The sequence below is a fragment of the Cucumis melo genome, chromosome 9, assembly GCF_025177605.1.
Source record: "Cucumis melo cultivar AY chromosome 9, USDA_Cmelo_AY_1.0, whole genome shotgun sequence".
Taxonomy (NCBI): Eukaryota; Viridiplantae; Streptophyta; class Magnoliopsida; order Cucurbitales; family Cucurbitaceae; genus Cucumis; species Cucumis melo.
In genome coordinates, this window is record NC_066865.1 from 18,696,204 (window position 1) to 18,713,872 (window position 17,669).

General features: G+C 31.9%; 1 protein-coding gene and 1 long non-coding RNA gene across 2 annotated transcripts; one reads left to right on the plus strand and one right to left on the minus strand.

Annotated features, from left to right (window-relative positions):
• Window positions 1-909: 909 nt before the first annotated feature.
• On the minus strand, window positions 910-1,803 carry LOC107990346 (uncharacterized). The gene is made up of 2 exons (XR_001761852.2): window positions 1,654-1,803; window positions 910-1,026 (listed from the first exon to the last, which is right to left on the minus strand). It is a non-coding gene; the product is annotated as an uncharacterized LOC107990346 (long non-coding RNA).
• LOC103503988 (phytosulfokine receptor 1-like) lies at window positions 1,774-10,047 on the plus strand. Its single transcript, XM_008468414.3, has 2 exons — window positions 1,774-1,922; window positions 7,741-10,047. Exons 1-2 carry the CDS (start codon window positions 1,813-1,815, stop codon window positions 9,755-9,757), a joined length of 2,127 nt encoding a protein of 708 aa, XP_008466636.2. The 5' UTR covers window positions 1,774-1,812; the 3' UTR covers window positions 9,758-10,047.
• The last annotated feature ends 7,622 nt before the right edge of the window (window positions 10,048-17,669 follow it).

Below are 17,669 nucleotides of genomic sequence, written 5' to 3' on the forward strand. Positions count from 1 at the left end.
TTATGATTTTTTGGGGTATTTTCTTTTGCAAGTACTTGGAATCTTCTACCCATATGATATGAAAATGTTAGGTTATAAGGTATCCATCTATGGCCTTTTTTTCTTTTTTTGAAAACTAATGTTGATATTCTCGGAGATACCTAAATGATGTTGAGTAATCAAGACTATGGGCATGGCTTCTTGAGAGATGCTCTTACATGAGATGGGCAAAGTTATTATCATTGCTTGAAAAATTTGGGAGGTAAGGTAAGGAATAAGTTGTTCGAGATTCACGGTTGATTTTGATTCCATATGAGAATGACAATTACTTAAGAAGCAAAAGATTCGGGGTATTTTATTTTTTCCTTACCGTGAATGGTTCTATTTTTCTTAATTTATATCTTGTGATTTTTTTAGCAGCTTCCATATTAGAAAGGCAAACACAAATAAGGGAAACACAAGCTCGTAAAATAAAAGGAGAAAGAACCCTAAATTGTAAACCTTTATTCTATTGAATTAGTTGAGAACATGAACAAAGAGCAAGAAAAGGAGGAGGACAACAAGCACATGAGAGTAACGCATAAAAAATGGTTATCCTTGTTTCCAAAATAGGGATCAAACTAAACACCATTTTGATCATAGAATTTGGGTTATTAGTACATCTTATTATGCTGTGTTATGAAAATTGAACCAATGAATAGAATTGTATTCTTGGTCGATGATTTATAAATATAAAGTATGAAATACAATTTATTTTTAAAACTAGAATGTAATTTTTTAATCTCCCACTGAAAACATAAAATATACCCATGGCCTAAGAAGCACGGACATTTCATATTAGAGGTGGTATCGATGATACTTGGGGGACACGGATTCGTTCTGACACGTGTCCAATCTCCAATGTACCAAATTCCATGTCTTTTTTTAAAAAAAAAAAAATTCGAACAAGTCTCAAATTCGTCCGAACACACTCGCTTCTTTCATCTCCATTCTATCATAACATTGAAAATCCAACCTCTTTGCTTTATCTCTCCTGCTCTCTACAACCTGTCATAACATAAACATCAGAGGAAAATAAACCAATAGGAGAGGGAGGAGACCGTTGCTCTTCATCGGAAAAATTCATTCTTAAATTCTCGTTGAAAAAAAGAAGAAAATCGTTGCTCTCCAATATGGACTTTTATTAGTCTTTATATTTTATTCTTTTGTATAGAAAAGTAGTCACTTTCCATTTTCTATTGTTAGGTTGAATTGCTAACTTAAGTATAAGTTTAGAAGGTTGAATATTTTGTACTCCTAATACTTAAATATTAACTTGACAATTAACCATAACAGGACGACATTTTATAATTTTTTAGTGCGGAACATTTAGTTTTTTTTTAGTAAATGAAGAATATTTGGTATTTTTGTGACAAATTTACCTATATTATAAAAAAATTAAATTTAAAAAATAGTGTATCCCTAACATGTCCGTGTTCTATTATTTTAGAAATTGGGTAACCTATCGTATCCATGTCTGCGATTTATAGTTCATAGGCCTAATATTTTTCATGATCCAGAAGGGCTTCCCAAGAGACAAAAATATATGAAACTAAATGCCAACCAATTTAGACAAATTCAAAGATAGAATTAAAAGTCATAACAACGACTTATCCATTATACACATTTACTTACCCTTCGACTTGGGAGTTTTGAAGTTCTTCATACACCACTGCTGTCTTTTCCCCTTTATACGCCATGCCTTTTTGCCATCCCCGTATGTGGAGAAAACTAGATTTTTCCCCCATAATCCACAAGCAACACAAAGTTGTTTGTCTTTCAGCTTTATCATAAATGGGTATAACAATTTTGTTCTTTTTTCGCTCCCTTTGCTGTTGCTTCTTCTTTTATGCTCAAGTCTTCGTCTCCATTGATGCAAAATGCCACCCTGATGATTTGAAAGCCTTGAAAAGCTGTTTCTTTCAGTTAGTTTAATTGGTGTTTAGTGTTTCTTTGTTTTTTTAGTTTGGGCGATGGAGGGAGGGGATGAGAGAGAGAGAGAGAGAGAGATAGAGGAGAGATAAATGATTTTTATTTTTATAATTAAAAAATACTTTTAAGCAATATAAAATTACCTAATTAATATATTAAGAACTTTTTAAACCTATTTTACAAAATTGAGGGCCTAACATGGTTAAACTGAAATCTTGGGACCAAATGCACTCTAATTAAAAAATTATCGATCAAAAAGGTATTTTCATTGTATGTATAATAATAATGGTAGAAATGATCTATAAAGGAGAGTATGGGTTAAGGAGTGAGGTATTACCGTCTTTATTGATTGTTATATTAACATATCAAAATCAAAGAGAGAAGAATTAGATTCTTTCAAATTAATTTCCTTGTAGATATTAAATTTTGGGTGAGAGTGGAAATGGATGAAGAATTTAGCCCTCGTTTGGAATTGAAAATTTAATTTGTTTTTATTTTTAATAAGAATTTCTAATGAATATATCAAAAGGAGCTAGCTAAAAAATGGTAAAGATGGAAAAAGGAAGAAGAAAGTGGATGATGAGACCGAGAGTAAGGAGATGGTAATTTAGGATTTAAGGTTTAGAGGCGTGAAAGAGAAACTAACGTAGAGGAGTGGTGAGCGTGAGGAAGAAAATTTTTATCATTTAAGAATTAGATTTCTATTTAATTTTAAATATTTAAACATTTTTTTTTTTTATCAAATATGAAAATTGAAATTCAAATGGCAATCCAAGATTTGGAATGTAAATTAGAAATTACAATTTAAACAGGGAAAAAAAGAATCGTCAAAAATATATTTATAAGAAAAAAAAAGGCCAAAATCGTTTGACCGAGTTGCGCTGACATGGTGGCCACATACCAACCACATGGGCTGTGACTAGATTAAATAAAATGTTATCCACAAAGCAGTATTACTTTTATGATCGGTAAATTTGAATAAATATCGTATTTTTTAAAAATAATTATTGATATATCCTAGTTTTGAAAATATTTAGAAGAATACGATAGTTTTAGTCTCTCCAATCCAAGACATTCTCTTTCCAATGTCTTGGTCATTGCTAATATCTAAATTTCTTGTCTCCCTTTGTATTCATTTTAATAGTTTTGTCAAACAAATTTAAATTTTGTCTCTTCAATATTAAAATTTATATGAATATTTCTAAATAATTAACGTTTAACATAACTAATAAAATTTAACAAAGCTTCATTAATTAAATATAAATTTAAACCTTTCTAATTTACCAAAATCTAACCACACTTAAAATAATAATAACAAAATTATCTTTAATTATTTAACAACAAAATCTAACAAAATTATGTTTAATAAAATTAATAAAATTTAACAAAATTATGCTTAATTAATTAAACATAAATCTACCCGTTAGATTTAACAAAATCGAACAACAATTAAAACAATAATAACAAAATTATCTTTAATTATTTAATAAAAAAAACTAACAAAAATTAATTAAACATAAATCTATAATCATTCCCTTTAACAAAATCTAACAATAATTAAAATAATAACGATAATAAAATTAAAGAAAAACATACTATGTCACCGATGAGGGAGATCTCCTTCTTCGTTGAAAAAAAAGAAAATAATTTTTGTGAAAAAAGGAGAAGATAAGTAGTGGTTAATTCACCGAAAGAAAGAAAAGAAAATATGCGGGAAAGAAGAAGATTGGAAAGAGATGAGAAATCGTTTATACCAAATTTTGAAAAATAAAATTTTTAGATTTGGAACCCCAAATAGTCTTTCTTCTTTTCTTTTTTACATGGTGTATAAAGAATATTGAAAAAATTGGTTAGACATTAGACTAATCAAAATTAAAAACCGTGTATAAAGAATATTGAAAAAAATCGTTTATACCAAATTTTGAAAAAAAAAATTAGATTAAAAAAATTTTAGATTTGGAAGTTCAAATCTAAACGATCATATATCAAATTTTGAATTTTTTTTTAGATTTGTAACCCCAAATCTAAATCTAGAAAAAAATGTGGCTTGAAATTAAACGATCGTGTATCAGATCGCGTATATTATACGCATTGTTGATAGGTCTGGTCTTGAAGACTAAACATGTTTTCTTTTTTTCTTTTTTTTTAAATAAAGGTAGGTCTAGTCCAAACCTTTGTTTGTTTTTTTATTTTTTAAATATAGGTCGGGCTGTTCAACACCCCACCTATTAAAAACCACGATATTATAATAAATATTTTCAAAACAACCATACATATCTAAATATTTTTCTTATTTACTATATTTAAATAAAAGATCCTACAAATCATAGGACCTTTTTTATGTATCATATTTTTGTCATTATTTTGAAAAATGGGTTTTTTAAAAAATATAAAAAAGCGGCAAAGTATTTAGAACAATTTTAGAGAACAAAAAAAATTCCAGAGGCCCACCGTGTAAAATACCAAAAAAAACTCCGTCAACTACGTCGTCAACAACGCACACACGTAATATATTTACGATCGTTTAAATTTGGTTATCATTTGATACACGATCATTTAGTATGGCTACAATTTATTTTTTCAATACTATCGTTTAATTTGGTTAGACGATCATTCAATTTCGTTAGACGATCGTTCAATTTGGTTACATTTAAATTTGGTTACGCTCCTTTAGATTTGATCATTTACATTTGGATTTGGCTATTGTTTGATACACGATCTTTAGATATAGCTACACTTTATTTTTTTCAATTCTATCGTTTAATTTTGTTACACTATGGTTTAATTTGGTTTAATTTGGTCACTTTTAAATTTGGTTACACGATCGTCCAAATCTAAACAATTTTTTTTCAAAACTTAATACACGATCATTTATTTTTTTATACGATCATTTAGATTTGTCTACAGGATCATTTAGATTTGTCTACACATTTAGATTTGGTTATCCAAATTTAAACTAGAAGGAAAAGAAGAAACGCAATGGAAAGAAATCACAGCAAAAAAAGGAAAAAAAAATAAATACCATGTAAAGATTAAACGACGTAAAAAGAATTAAAAAAGAAAGAAAGATGATGAAAATATTAATCGACTTAAAAAAGAAAAAAAAGGACAAATTAGAAAAAAAGAAGACGATGGAAAAAAATCGCAATAAAAAAAAAAAGAAAGACGATTGAAAATTTAACAATGTAAAAAAGAATTGAAAAATAAGAAAGATTATGGAAAGAAATCGAAAAAAAAAAAAAAAGAAGAAGAAAGACGCTAAAGAAGAAGACGATTTCAATCGAGGAAAAAGAGAAAGGTGAAAGAGCAACCTTGAAATATTTAAAAAATGAATAATTTGATGGATTTTGTTACACAGGCCCATGAATAATTTGGTATTTTGATGTTTTGTTAGATGTATGCTGTATTATTCTTGAACCTCACGGTATAGTATTTACCTTTTGATTTCTTTAGCATTAAAATATTTAGTCCTAAAGAAATCAAATATTTGTGTTACTGTTTTGGTATGAAACAAAGTAATTGGGTGTATTCAAATAAATTACTATAAAGTGCATAGCAGTTCGAGGATGGGTATTTACTTTTATAATAAAAGCACATAGACGTGTGTAAGGTGTACCCAATGAAATCCAAATTTATCAATTTTCTATTAACTCTCAATGGTTTTTATTCATTTCTTAATATGAAAACTATTGTCTTCTATCATTTAGATTTTCGTAAGACATTCCAAATTTTGCATTTGAAATGTCATTTTGACTCAGATTATAAAAATGATGAAGAAAGGATTCCATTTTGATTTTTTTTTCTTTGGTGTTTTTTTTTTTAATTTTATTTTATGATTATTATTATTATTATTTTGCAAGAAGTACTTGGAATCTTCTACCCATATGATATGAAAAATGTTGGATTATAAGTTATATATTTATGGCCTACCTTTTTTGAGAACTAATATTGATATTTTTTGTCATACCTAGATGATGTTGAGTAATCAAGAGTTTTGGCATTGACTAATTGAGAGAGATATCGTGCAGAAGATAAGGAAAGCTATTATAATTAATTGGATAATTTGTAAGGTGAGGAACAAGTTGTTGTTTAATAGTGAATGATTTTGATCCCATAAGACGATGCATTAACAAATACTTGCATGACCCTATAAATATGAAAATGGTTGAGGGTGGAAAGGGTGTTGCGGGGGCCTAAGCTTCTTATTCTCATTTCGAACTAACTGGTTGGCTCCGTCCTTTGCAAGCGATACACATGGAAGTTGAATTTTGATTTCACTCGAAACCCCAATTCTCACGCTAAGGGTTTTGGTTGGGAGATACACAATCATTTGTGACAAGTTCATTTAGCTGTCGTTGCAGAAAATTCAAAGTTCCTAAGGTGCAGACTCTTTGCAACGGGCTCTCTGAAGTGCTGACATCCAAATTGCAACTCATACAGATCGAATCTAACTGTTTGAAGGTGGTCGAGCTAATTAATGAGAATGGATTAGATCTAACTGGAGTGTTTTTCTTTTTTTAATTGAAGAAGCAAAAGACTTGCACAAGTTTTGATTTTTCCCACATTAGATGGTCTCACAATGCTTTAGCTCACAACCTAGCAACAATTTCTGATATTTTATTTTTCTCTTATCGTGAATATGGTTCTCCTTATATCACATATTCACCTTATATCTTATGATGTTGTTCTATAGTTTCTTTTGCCACATTGTTTAAAAAATGAAGAATAACTTTTTGCTTAGCGCTTTTATCATAGAGATAAACACGAGTTAGTGAGCATGGAGAAGGTGAAAGCTCAAAAAATAAAAGGAGAGAACCCTAATTCGTGAGAGCTTGATTACGTTGAATTAGTTGAACTTGAGTGAAAATGCAAGGGAAGGAGAAAAACAAGCATGGGAAAATAACACATAAAAAAAGCTAAACATCCTTATTTTCAAAATATGGATCAAACAAGACATCATTTTGATCAATAATTGAAGTTATTTGTATCTCATCATACCATTATGAAGATCGAACCAATGGACCGAACAATCCACTTTAGTCAATTTAACTTTTACACAATTTACTATGACCTCTCTAATTTTGATTGTGTACTTACTTGTTCTATATTACTTTGTAGAGTTGAAAAAGTGTCTAAATTTAGTCTCTATAGTCTTAGTAATCTACTAAATCTCAAAAATATTTTCTACTGTTGGTTGGAAGTTAAGCTTAAAAAAAATTCATCTATTTTCAGTTTAACAATGGTAGACCTAAAAAATCAAACCATTCTTCTCAACTGAAAGCTAATGTTTTATCTCCTGACAATTGGCCCTCTATTCACAACAGAAAAAGTACTAATGGTTTGCAGCCAACAACCCAATAAACAATATTTTTTTCATCCAGAAGGCAGAGTAACAGGTAGACAAAAATAATATATAAAAATAAATGCCTATCAGCAGTATAGACAAATTCAAAGGGTGAATCTGAAAGTCATAACAACAATGACTTGTCCATTATAATAATAGAAATATTTACTTACCTCTTGGACTCGGAGTTTTGAAATTCTTCATTTCACACGTCTGCTATCGTTTCCCCTTTACACGCCATGCCCTTTAGCCATCCCGTTTATCTGGAGAAAACTAGATGCTTCCCCCATAATCTACAAGCAACACAAAGTTGTTTGTCATTCAGCTTTATCATAAATGGGTATAACAATTTTGTTCTTTTTTCGCTCCCTTTGCTGTTGCTTCTTCTTTTATGCCCAAGTCTTCATCTCCATTGATGCAAAATGCCACCCTGATGATTTGAAAGCCTTGAAAAGCTTTGTCAATGGCCTTCACACTCCAGTTCAAGGTTGGGATTATGGCTCTTCTTCTGATTGTTGCAGTTGGAAAGGAGTGACCTGCAGCAATCCACCAGCTTTGAAGTTGAATGATTCTAATGTCTTCTCTAGAGTTGTGGGTTTGGAACTTCCAGGTGAGAGATTAAGAGGAAATGTTTCAGAGTCTTTGGGAGATTTGGTTCAGCTCAAAACTCTTAACTTGTCAGACAACTTTCTCACAAATTCTTTTCCATCGAATCTCTTCTCCTTGCAGAATTTAGAGGTCGTCGACTTAAGCTCCAATGATTTCTATGGATATGCGCCATTTAATATCACCTCACCCTCCATTACATTTCTAGACATTTCTAAGAACGAACTCATTGGAGAAGTTGACCCTGGTTTCTGTCATATTGCAAAACAGATTCAAGCACTGAAACTATCTTCCAACAGATTACATGGGAAAGTTTTGCCAGGTTTTGGAAATTGTTCGTTCTTGGAGGAACTCTCTCTGGCTTCCAATTTCCTCTCTGGGGATTTGCCTCAAGATCTGTTTGCCATGTCCAAGCTCAAAGTTCTTGACCTTAGTGATAACGGGTTTTCTGGGGAGTTGAGTTTTCAAATTGGGAACCTCTCAAATCTAGTCTACTTGGATATTTCATTCAATCAATTCTCGAGATTGCTTCCGGATGTCTTCTTCAACCTCCGAACGCTAGAGCAATTCGCTGCATCATCGAATAACTTCACAGGCGTTTTGCCAGTTTCGTTAGGCAATTCACCAAGCATTACAACGCTAAGTCTTGACAATAATTCCTTCAGTGGTTCAATCGATGTTATTAATTGTTCAGCCATGGTTCGTTTGGTCTCTTTGAATCTTGGCTCTAATCATTTCATTGGCCAAATTGGAAGCCTATCATCTTGCAGCCAACTTCGGACTGTAAATCTTGGCAAAAACAGCCTCGATGGTGATTTCCCAGAAAGCTTCAAAAATCTCAGATCACTTTCCCACTTCTCAATTTCACGAAATGGCATACGTAATCTCTCGGCAGCACTGACAGCTCTTCAACATTGCAAGAACTTGACTGTGTTGATTCTGACACTCAATTTCCGTGGAGAGATTATGCCCACAAATTTAAACTTGAGATTTGAGAATACAAGACTGTTTGTAATCGCTAATTGTAGACTTACCGGTTCAATGCCGCCATGGATGAGCAGTAGCACAAAGCTCCAGATTCTGGACCTGTCATGGAACTCTTTAAGCGGAGAAATTCCGTCTTCCATCGCTGACTTGCAATACCTCTTCTACTTGGATTTGTCTAACAACTCGTTTTCGGGTTCAATCCACAGAAGCTTCACCCAATTTCATAGCCTCGTCAATCTCAGCAACTCATTAAAAGGGGAAATATTCGAGGGATTCTCGTTTTTCAGTAGAAAGAGCCAATCAGCAGGACGACAATACAAGCAACTTTTAGGGTTTCCGCCATTAGTGGATCTCAGTTACAACGAGTTAAGCGGAATCATTTGGCCGGAATTTGGGAATCTGAAAGATCTACATGTATTAGACCTGAGCAACAACAGATTAACAGGACAAATCCCAAGTACTCTAGCAAAATTAATGGATTTAGAATTTTTGGATCTATCATACAACAATCTAACAGGAAGGATTCCATCTTCATTGGCAAATCTAAATTTCCTTTCAATGTTTAATGTGTCTTATAATGACCTTGAGGGTCCCATTCCTTCCGCAGGACAATTCCATACCTTTCCAAATTCGTCCTTTGTGGGGAACGATGATCTCTGTGGGTTTCAAACTGTTCCTTGCAAGGAAGAATTTGGAGCTACAAGTGAAGAGAAGCCGATTAGTGAAGATGAAGATGTGGATGAAGGTTTGAGGTCTCTTATCAAAGTGCCATTGGGTGTGGGAGCAGCCGTGGGATTCGTTTCGACGGCAGCCGTTTGTTTCTTCTCCGGCGTGGTGTTTCCGAGGGAAAGGAAATGGGTACGTCGATGAGTTGTTTGAAACAGGTCAAATTAAGGGGAATCTGGGGGTGGAAAAAATCATCAAAGTGATGGTTACAAAATGATTGTTATACTTTTAAATCCCAAAAATCTGTTGTTTAGAACTAGATGTTGGTCCCAATAATTTTAGTGGAATTGGCATAGAAAAGAAAAAAGAGTCCAGATTGGTAAGTATATTGATAGGAAGGAGCTATATTGGGTTTGGTAATCTTGATAAAATGAAAGCATGTAAATATTAGAGTTGGGTTATGTCATCCTTTGGTAACATTCATATTTCTTGTTCTTGTTTTCGTTTTTCATTTTCTCAAATAACCTCACAACTATTTCGTTTCCTTTTTCTTTTATTATTATTATTTTAAAAAATGTTCCTACAAAGTACAAAATGGGTTTAAATAAAATTTAAAAATTGGTTGTTGTTTGCCTCAGTGGGGCATCTCCTATTGTCTTCTAAACCCTTAACCAAAGTTTAGAACATTTGTAGTTGGTGATTTTAGGTAACATATAAGAAGGAACGCAAATTGGATAACCCAATTAAGAAGAGCTCCATTTAAAACGGAGGGTAAAAAAAAGGGGGATTTTCACTTCTACAAAAGGTAAAAAAGAAAGTCTTAAAAAAGAGGTCAATTATAAAGAATTATATAGGTTTTGGGTTAGTGGGGCAATTTTCCTTTTTTTTTTCTTTTTTTTTTTTTTTCTTTTTTCCTTTTTTTATAATGAACTTTTGCCCGACCAATATTAAAAGAAAACAGTGATATCGTCCATATATTTTTGTTTAAAACTAATTATAAGTTACCATCCTTGGTTAGATTTCTGTTAAGTCACCCATGCTTCTATTACCTTCAACTAAAATTAAGCATTATTCAAATCTTAAACAACATAACTGTTACATTCTTAACCATAACAACCAAACAATAACTAAATTACAAACCTAAGAATCAAAAAAGGTATTTTTTCCAAAATTTAACAACAATCAAATGGTACAAACATTAATTTAAAATATATGAGTAAGTGTGTCAAAAGGTTTCAAATGAGATCATGTATTTGGAACAAAGACTATTTAAGATTATAATAACTCAAATATTGCTATGGCAATATTATTTAAACATTTCCCTTTAGTTATAGTAAAACCTATTTCAAATTTTTTATTTACTACGACATTTACTACTTGTTACTATTTTACATTCGTCAATTTTTTATTCTTTGTTATAATATTTATTATTATTTATTATTATTAAATTAAAATAGTTTACCCGTCAAATGAGTACTATTATAAACCACCTATAATAATCTAAAACTAATTTTTATCATTGGTCAGAAATGTCTATTAATGATCATAATCGTAACAATTTCCGTATGTATTTATAAAAAAAAAAATTATAAAACAATTCATAATACAAATTTTTATGTTTGTCTTTACTATACTAAAAAGTGGGTAAGATGAAAAAGAAAGATTGGACCATTTTATCCAAAATTTTATTATATATTATATAATTTCAAAATTGTCCCTATTATCTCCAGATTAAGAAAACCTTAAAGGAAATGGTGACCAAGTTCAAGACCTCGTTCCTATGATGTGACCGTTGGATATCTTTACTATTTTGGTAATTATTTATTAAAATAATATTATTTTAATAAGTTAATTCTCTTTTCTCTTCTTTTCTTTTCAATAAAAAGCGTTAGATCCGATTTTCAACTTAATAAAGATGATCATTCTTTTCACTAATAAGCATTTAAGTTGAAATGATGAAAGATATAATAAACCTAGATATATTTAAAATTAAGTAAAATCAAAACAAATATGGTGTCTAACCGAGATTTTAAAATTTTAAAATAGAAGAAAAAATTTGTTGGTATCCTCAAATTAACTTTTCATTCTATTAGCTATAACCGACCGATACAAATACATTGTGATTAGCTAATTTTGTTAATTTATCTCCAGATTTCAAAATATATTGATTTAAAACAAATGGTGCATGAATTATAATGTATTCAAATGGTAAGATATACACAGATAACAAAAGCAAAACAAAAATATTTAAAGAATACAAACAATTACTCTTAGAAAATATATTAACTATGCAAAAACATAATATTTTCCAAATAAACTCAATTTAAGTTAGAAAAAACCTACAAGACAATCTTTAAAATAACTATTAGTCCCCAATAATTGTAAAAATGCTATTAGTTCCCAAGTATCCTAAAAAAAATGTGTTTGGTCAAATAAAAATTCATAGAAATTGGGAAACCATTTTCAATATGATCAACACCCCGGCCCTAAATACCTTGCCCCACAAATTGACTTGTATAAAGAAGAAATAGCATTATTTTGTAAAACCTAGTGTATTTAAAAGAAAAAGAAGTTTGACAAATGTTAAGAATAAAGCCAATTTATTAGTGCAAATTGCAAAATACCTTTTATTGAGGTAGGCAAATGGGTCACGAACATTTAGTCTACATGGAAGGAGAAAAATAGCTTTAACGCGTAAGAAGTTCGTTACAAAACTATTATTGAGAATAAACTTTAAAAAGTAGGATATAACACTTTCTTTAGAACTGGGGTTATTTTAAGAAATATGGTTTTTTTTTTTGAAATTATTGACAAAAATAGGGTGAGATGAAAAGAAATTGCAAAAATAGGGTGATGGGGCAAAATATTGTCAAAAATAGAGTGAATCTGGAAATTTGGAAGGAAATCGTGTATGAGGTACACGATTTACTATGAATTCGTATACCTCATACACGACTTGCATGGAAGTCGTGTATGGGGTACACGACTTCCACATCAGCTTGGACTTGTTGACCGTCCAAGTCCCGTCCAACGTGGCAAGAAGTCGTGTATTTGTTTTAATTTAATATTATGTTGTTATTTTTATTATTATTATTATTATTATTATTATTATTATTATTATTATTATTATTATTATTATTATTATTATTATTATTACTACTACTATTATTATTATGTTTAGTGTTGTTATTATTATTATTATTATCATTATTAGTATATATTATTATTATTTTTATTGTAATTATTATTATTATTATTATTATTATTATTATTATTGTTATTATTATTATTATGTTATTATTATTTTTATCAATATTATTATTATTATTATTAGAATTAGAATTAGAATTAGAATTATTATTGGATGACAACTCAAATTATGTTTAGCAAATACTTGTGTTAGTTTCCTTTATGAAGATTTTAATATAATTTCGGTGTAAACGATATGTTATAAATTTCAATTGAATCGAGATAAATTGTTTGTGTACTAAATGTGTAAGTTTTCAAGAGTTTATAGTCAAATTTCTCAGTAAAAAACTACCATACTTATAAAAAGGTTAGACATTTAAAAAATTAATTAACAATGTCTTATACATTTTTAATTGAAATTAACAAGAATTCAAAATTAATTTACAAACTTTTAATTATCCTCATCACCCTCTACGACATCATCGCCTTTCCGTCGTCGTCTACGTCGCATGCGTCTACGATCTGTGTCAGCAACAGTAAGTCGTCGAGTCTGTTGAATAATGTGATCTACGCGCTCTGTGGTTCTATCACATATTTGCCCTAAAGCTTCTATATCGTGTTCCACGGAGAAAGTTTGTACTTCGTCAACAAAATCATACTGAAAGATTGCAAGTAATACAAACCAAATTATTGTTTTATTTTGATTAAATGTATAAAACAAAGCATATTAAATCCTTACCATGCAATGATAGAAAGCGCCCTCTTGGGTGATAAAGCGTCTGGTAATCGACCTATACCAAACAAAATAGTTCTCTGATACCGTCGGTTCGCTTGTAGTGGGTGCTTCAACCCGAAAATCATATCGCGAATTCCACACTCCGATATGTTCCGCATGAATCCGACGCCAATCTTGATCATGTTTACCCCTTAAATCTATTTGATGCAACCTCTAATCTGTGTAGCTAATCGCTGGTGGCGTTTGCAACATATTAAACTATCGCGATACGCGATCTGGTTGATGTTTCTCGACCAGATGGAAACAAATCAATGGACCCACGTAAGTCCAAACCGCTTGACCACTCTGACATCTAACAGGAAGCGATGCCATAATGTCGGGCGTGTATGGTGTCCAATTAATCTATTCAAAAAACAATCGTCAGTAGTCAACAAAAAATAAAATTATAGAACATTTGGTTAATATTTAACCTGAGATTGACTCAGCCGATCAAATGTCCATCGATATATGAGCAACATATTCCCTGACTGTTCAGATGCAGCTTGAACACCGCTCCATCTAATTTGTGAAATAAACAATTAATAAATTATAGATAGTGCAAATTCTATTAAAAAAACAACATATATATTAAATAGTACCTGAAACTCAAAGGTCGACCATCTGAATGCTGCAACGTTCTCTGTGGAGCTATAATGGAGAATCTGTCGTATGCCCATACTTGTAGCAACATCAATGGGCCAGCGATCTCTAAGGACTGTGCATTACTCGCTCGACAGAGTTCCCTATATAACCATGCGAGAGTCGCAGCGCCCCACGCATACGTACCAGCCTGGTCAAAATCAAATAAGAATTGAAGAAACATACAGTGGACCAGGGTGTTTGACTTATCAGCGAAAAGAAAGTCCCCAATCAACTGCATGATGTAGGCACGAGCATATCTCTGAACGCTCACAATATCAGCATCTGGTGGCAATTCTTCGAACTGTTCTGCCAACCACGGAAGACTCAGTCGCTGATCTTTCATGTCAGGCGGTACGACTCCCAAGTAATCATTGCAGATAAGCATCCAATTATACCTTAATGATCCTGTTAGAGGCTCCCCATCCACTGGCAACCCCAACTGTACTGCAACATCCTGCAGGGTGATCGTGCACTCCCCACATGGCATATGAAATGTGTGGGTCTCTGGTCTCCAACGCTCGACCAATGCAGTAATTAAATGCCAATCTAACTGCATGAACCCAACCTGGGAAACCCCGAGGAATCCAGCAGCCTCTAAGTAGGGTGCAATACGCTGGTGGAAGGGGATGGTGCGCTGAGACGCTGCCTCTCTCCTCCGACAACTCAACACGACGGTGGAGGAGGTATCCCATATGCTCTGTGATCTATGGGTCGCCTGTAGATATAGATGACTATCATCAACTGGACCAGGATCCATTCTGCAAATAATATAAAAAATAATGTCATTAATTACACGAAGAAGAAAAGCAAGACCATTATGTAATTGGAGTAAAACAAAAGTATACATTAAACCCTAATTTACATTTATTATGAAAGTATACCCAAATGTATATATAAAAATACAGAAGTAGTTCATTAAAGCTTTCTGAAATTACATAGAAGCATTTACATCAAACAATTGCATCATCAAACAATTACATCATAAAATCCTATAATACATCATAAAATTAGTGTCTTGAAGAAGAAGATGCACGTTGAGGACAGGTACGTCTGTTGTGTCCTTCGACTTTACAGATAGTGCATCTGAGTGATTGACCAGACTCTTTCCAATCCATTTCATTATGGATCCTTGTTGTTCTTGGTCGACCGGGTCCTTTAAGTAAGTCTGCATTTGGGCGAACTTCGGTGAATGACAACTCAGGCCAATAATCTGGGTGTTGGATTGGATGGAATCGACCGGCATAACATTGTTTGAAGTTCGACAACAAGTAGCATTCATCAATGTATGCTGCATACGTCAAGTGCATGTAATTACAAACTGCAATTACATGGGAGCATGGTATCTTAAAAGATTGCCACTTGTTGCACGAACAGGTCCCTTCCATCAAACTCACTACCTGTGTGTGCTGGCCTTTATATGGAGAAATCATACTCATACCCGTGTGAACCTCAAACGTCTGGGTTTCTCTATCAATGGATGTCACTGAATGTGCAGAAGCCCATGTTTCCCATCTTTTTAGCTTTTTCATCACATATTCTGTATAAACTTCGCCACGGTCAACTGCTTCACTTATCTCAGCTCTTCGGCGTTCAAAATACAGAATTGTGCGATAAAATGTTAATCTAACCAAAGATGTCATGGGTAACATACGAGCTCCTTTAAATACCCCATTCATACATTCAGCTGCGTTGCTTGTCATCCACCCATATCAATACCCATTATCGTGAGACTGTGTCCATTTTTGTAGATCAATATCTTCAAAGAATTCAAGACACTCTGGGTTCAGTTGTTTTATTTCTTTCATGTTTCTTATAAATTTGCGCCTTTGGTGTTGATTACCTGCCCTAAACACCAAATCTTTTAGTTGCTTCGATTTGTATTTATTATTGAAGTTGCTAGCAACATGACGAAGACAATATCGATGGAATGCTCGTGGTTCACTCCAACCTATCTCCTCATTATTAATGGCAGAAAGAATGCCCCTATGCCTGTCGGAGATCAAGCAAATGCCATCTCGATCAGTGACGTACTGGCGCAATGCATAAAGAAACCATGACCAACTGGACGCGTTTTCCCCTTCCACAATAGCAAATGCAAGAGGAAATATATGACCATTTGCATCGATAGATAGGGCAGTTAACATTTTGCCTTTATACTTTCCATACAAATGGGTTCCGTCGATTTGAATTAATGGCCTACAATATTTGAACCCTTCTATTGCAGGACCAAATGCCCAGAAAATGCGTCCAAATATGGTTGTCCCAGGTACATCAGATGGAAGAAAAATCCAATCAACTCGAGTTCCTGGATTATAATGTACAACGACACTCAACCAGTACGGGAGCTCATTGTACGATTTGTCCCAATCACCGAAAACAGCAACCAAAGCTTTCCTCTTCGCTTGCCACACCCGTCTGTATTTAACCGTGTAACCATACTGTTGTTTTATCATTTCCATGAGCACCGACATAGTAACACTAGGATTAGCTCTAACTATGTTTTGAATTTCAATACTCATAAAATTAGAATCTAGTTGTGAGTGATCTTGTGTTAGGTTTGAGTACAGACATGAGTGCTCTCCTTCCAGTCGACTGATCTCAAACAATCCGTGGCTTTTACGCCTACTTCCACGTAACCTCCAGTTGCAACCATTACTCCATTGTTTGCATCGAACAGACAAAATATTTTGGTTGGATTCGACTACAACAATTTCGTAGTGTTGGGTGACACAGTACTTTTTTACGGCTAATTGAAGATCTTCCTTGCAGTCAAATAACATTCCCTTCTGAATCAAACATGATGTGTCTACAAATTCATCCCTATTTGCCAACGTAGACCTTTGTTCACAAACAGAATTCGTAATATCCCAATCTATCTGTGTAAATATCTCAGAAGGGATCCTTTCATTCTCTTCTTCCATATTTTCTTCATTACCAAATAGTTCGTCAATTTCTACATCTATATCACTATCTCCGTGATTACCAGGTTCAAGAATAACTAAATCTTCAGGTCGCAACGACATATTTAATTAGCTGTTCAATATGAATAACTCCATCAGACCTTCCATTACTGTTATTGTTATTATTATTAGTATTGTAATTAGTATTGTAATTATTATTATTATTATTATTATTATTATTATTATTATTATTATTATTATTATTATTATTATTATTATTATTATTATTATTATTATTATTATTATTATTATTATTATTATTATTATTATTATTATTATTATTATTATTATTATTATACTTATACTTATACTTATTATTATTGTTACATTACCGTAATAATAATAATAATAATTATTATAATTATTATTATTATAATTATGATTATTATTATACATTATTATTATTATTTATATTATTATATATTATTATTATTATTATTTATTATTATTATTATTATTATTACTACCGTAATAATTATTATAATAATAATAATAATTATTATAATTATTATTATTATTATAATAATAATTATTATTATAATTATGATTA

Coding starts and splice junctions, on each gene's coding strand:
- LOC103503988 (XM_008468414.3), top strand. CDS start 1,813: ATGGGTATAACAATTTTGTTCTTTTTTCGCTCCCTTTGCTGTTGCTTC. Junction 1,923..7,740: donor CACCCTGATGATTTGAAAGC/CTTGAAAAGCTG, acceptor TGATTTGAAAGC/CTTGAAAAGCTTTGTCAATG.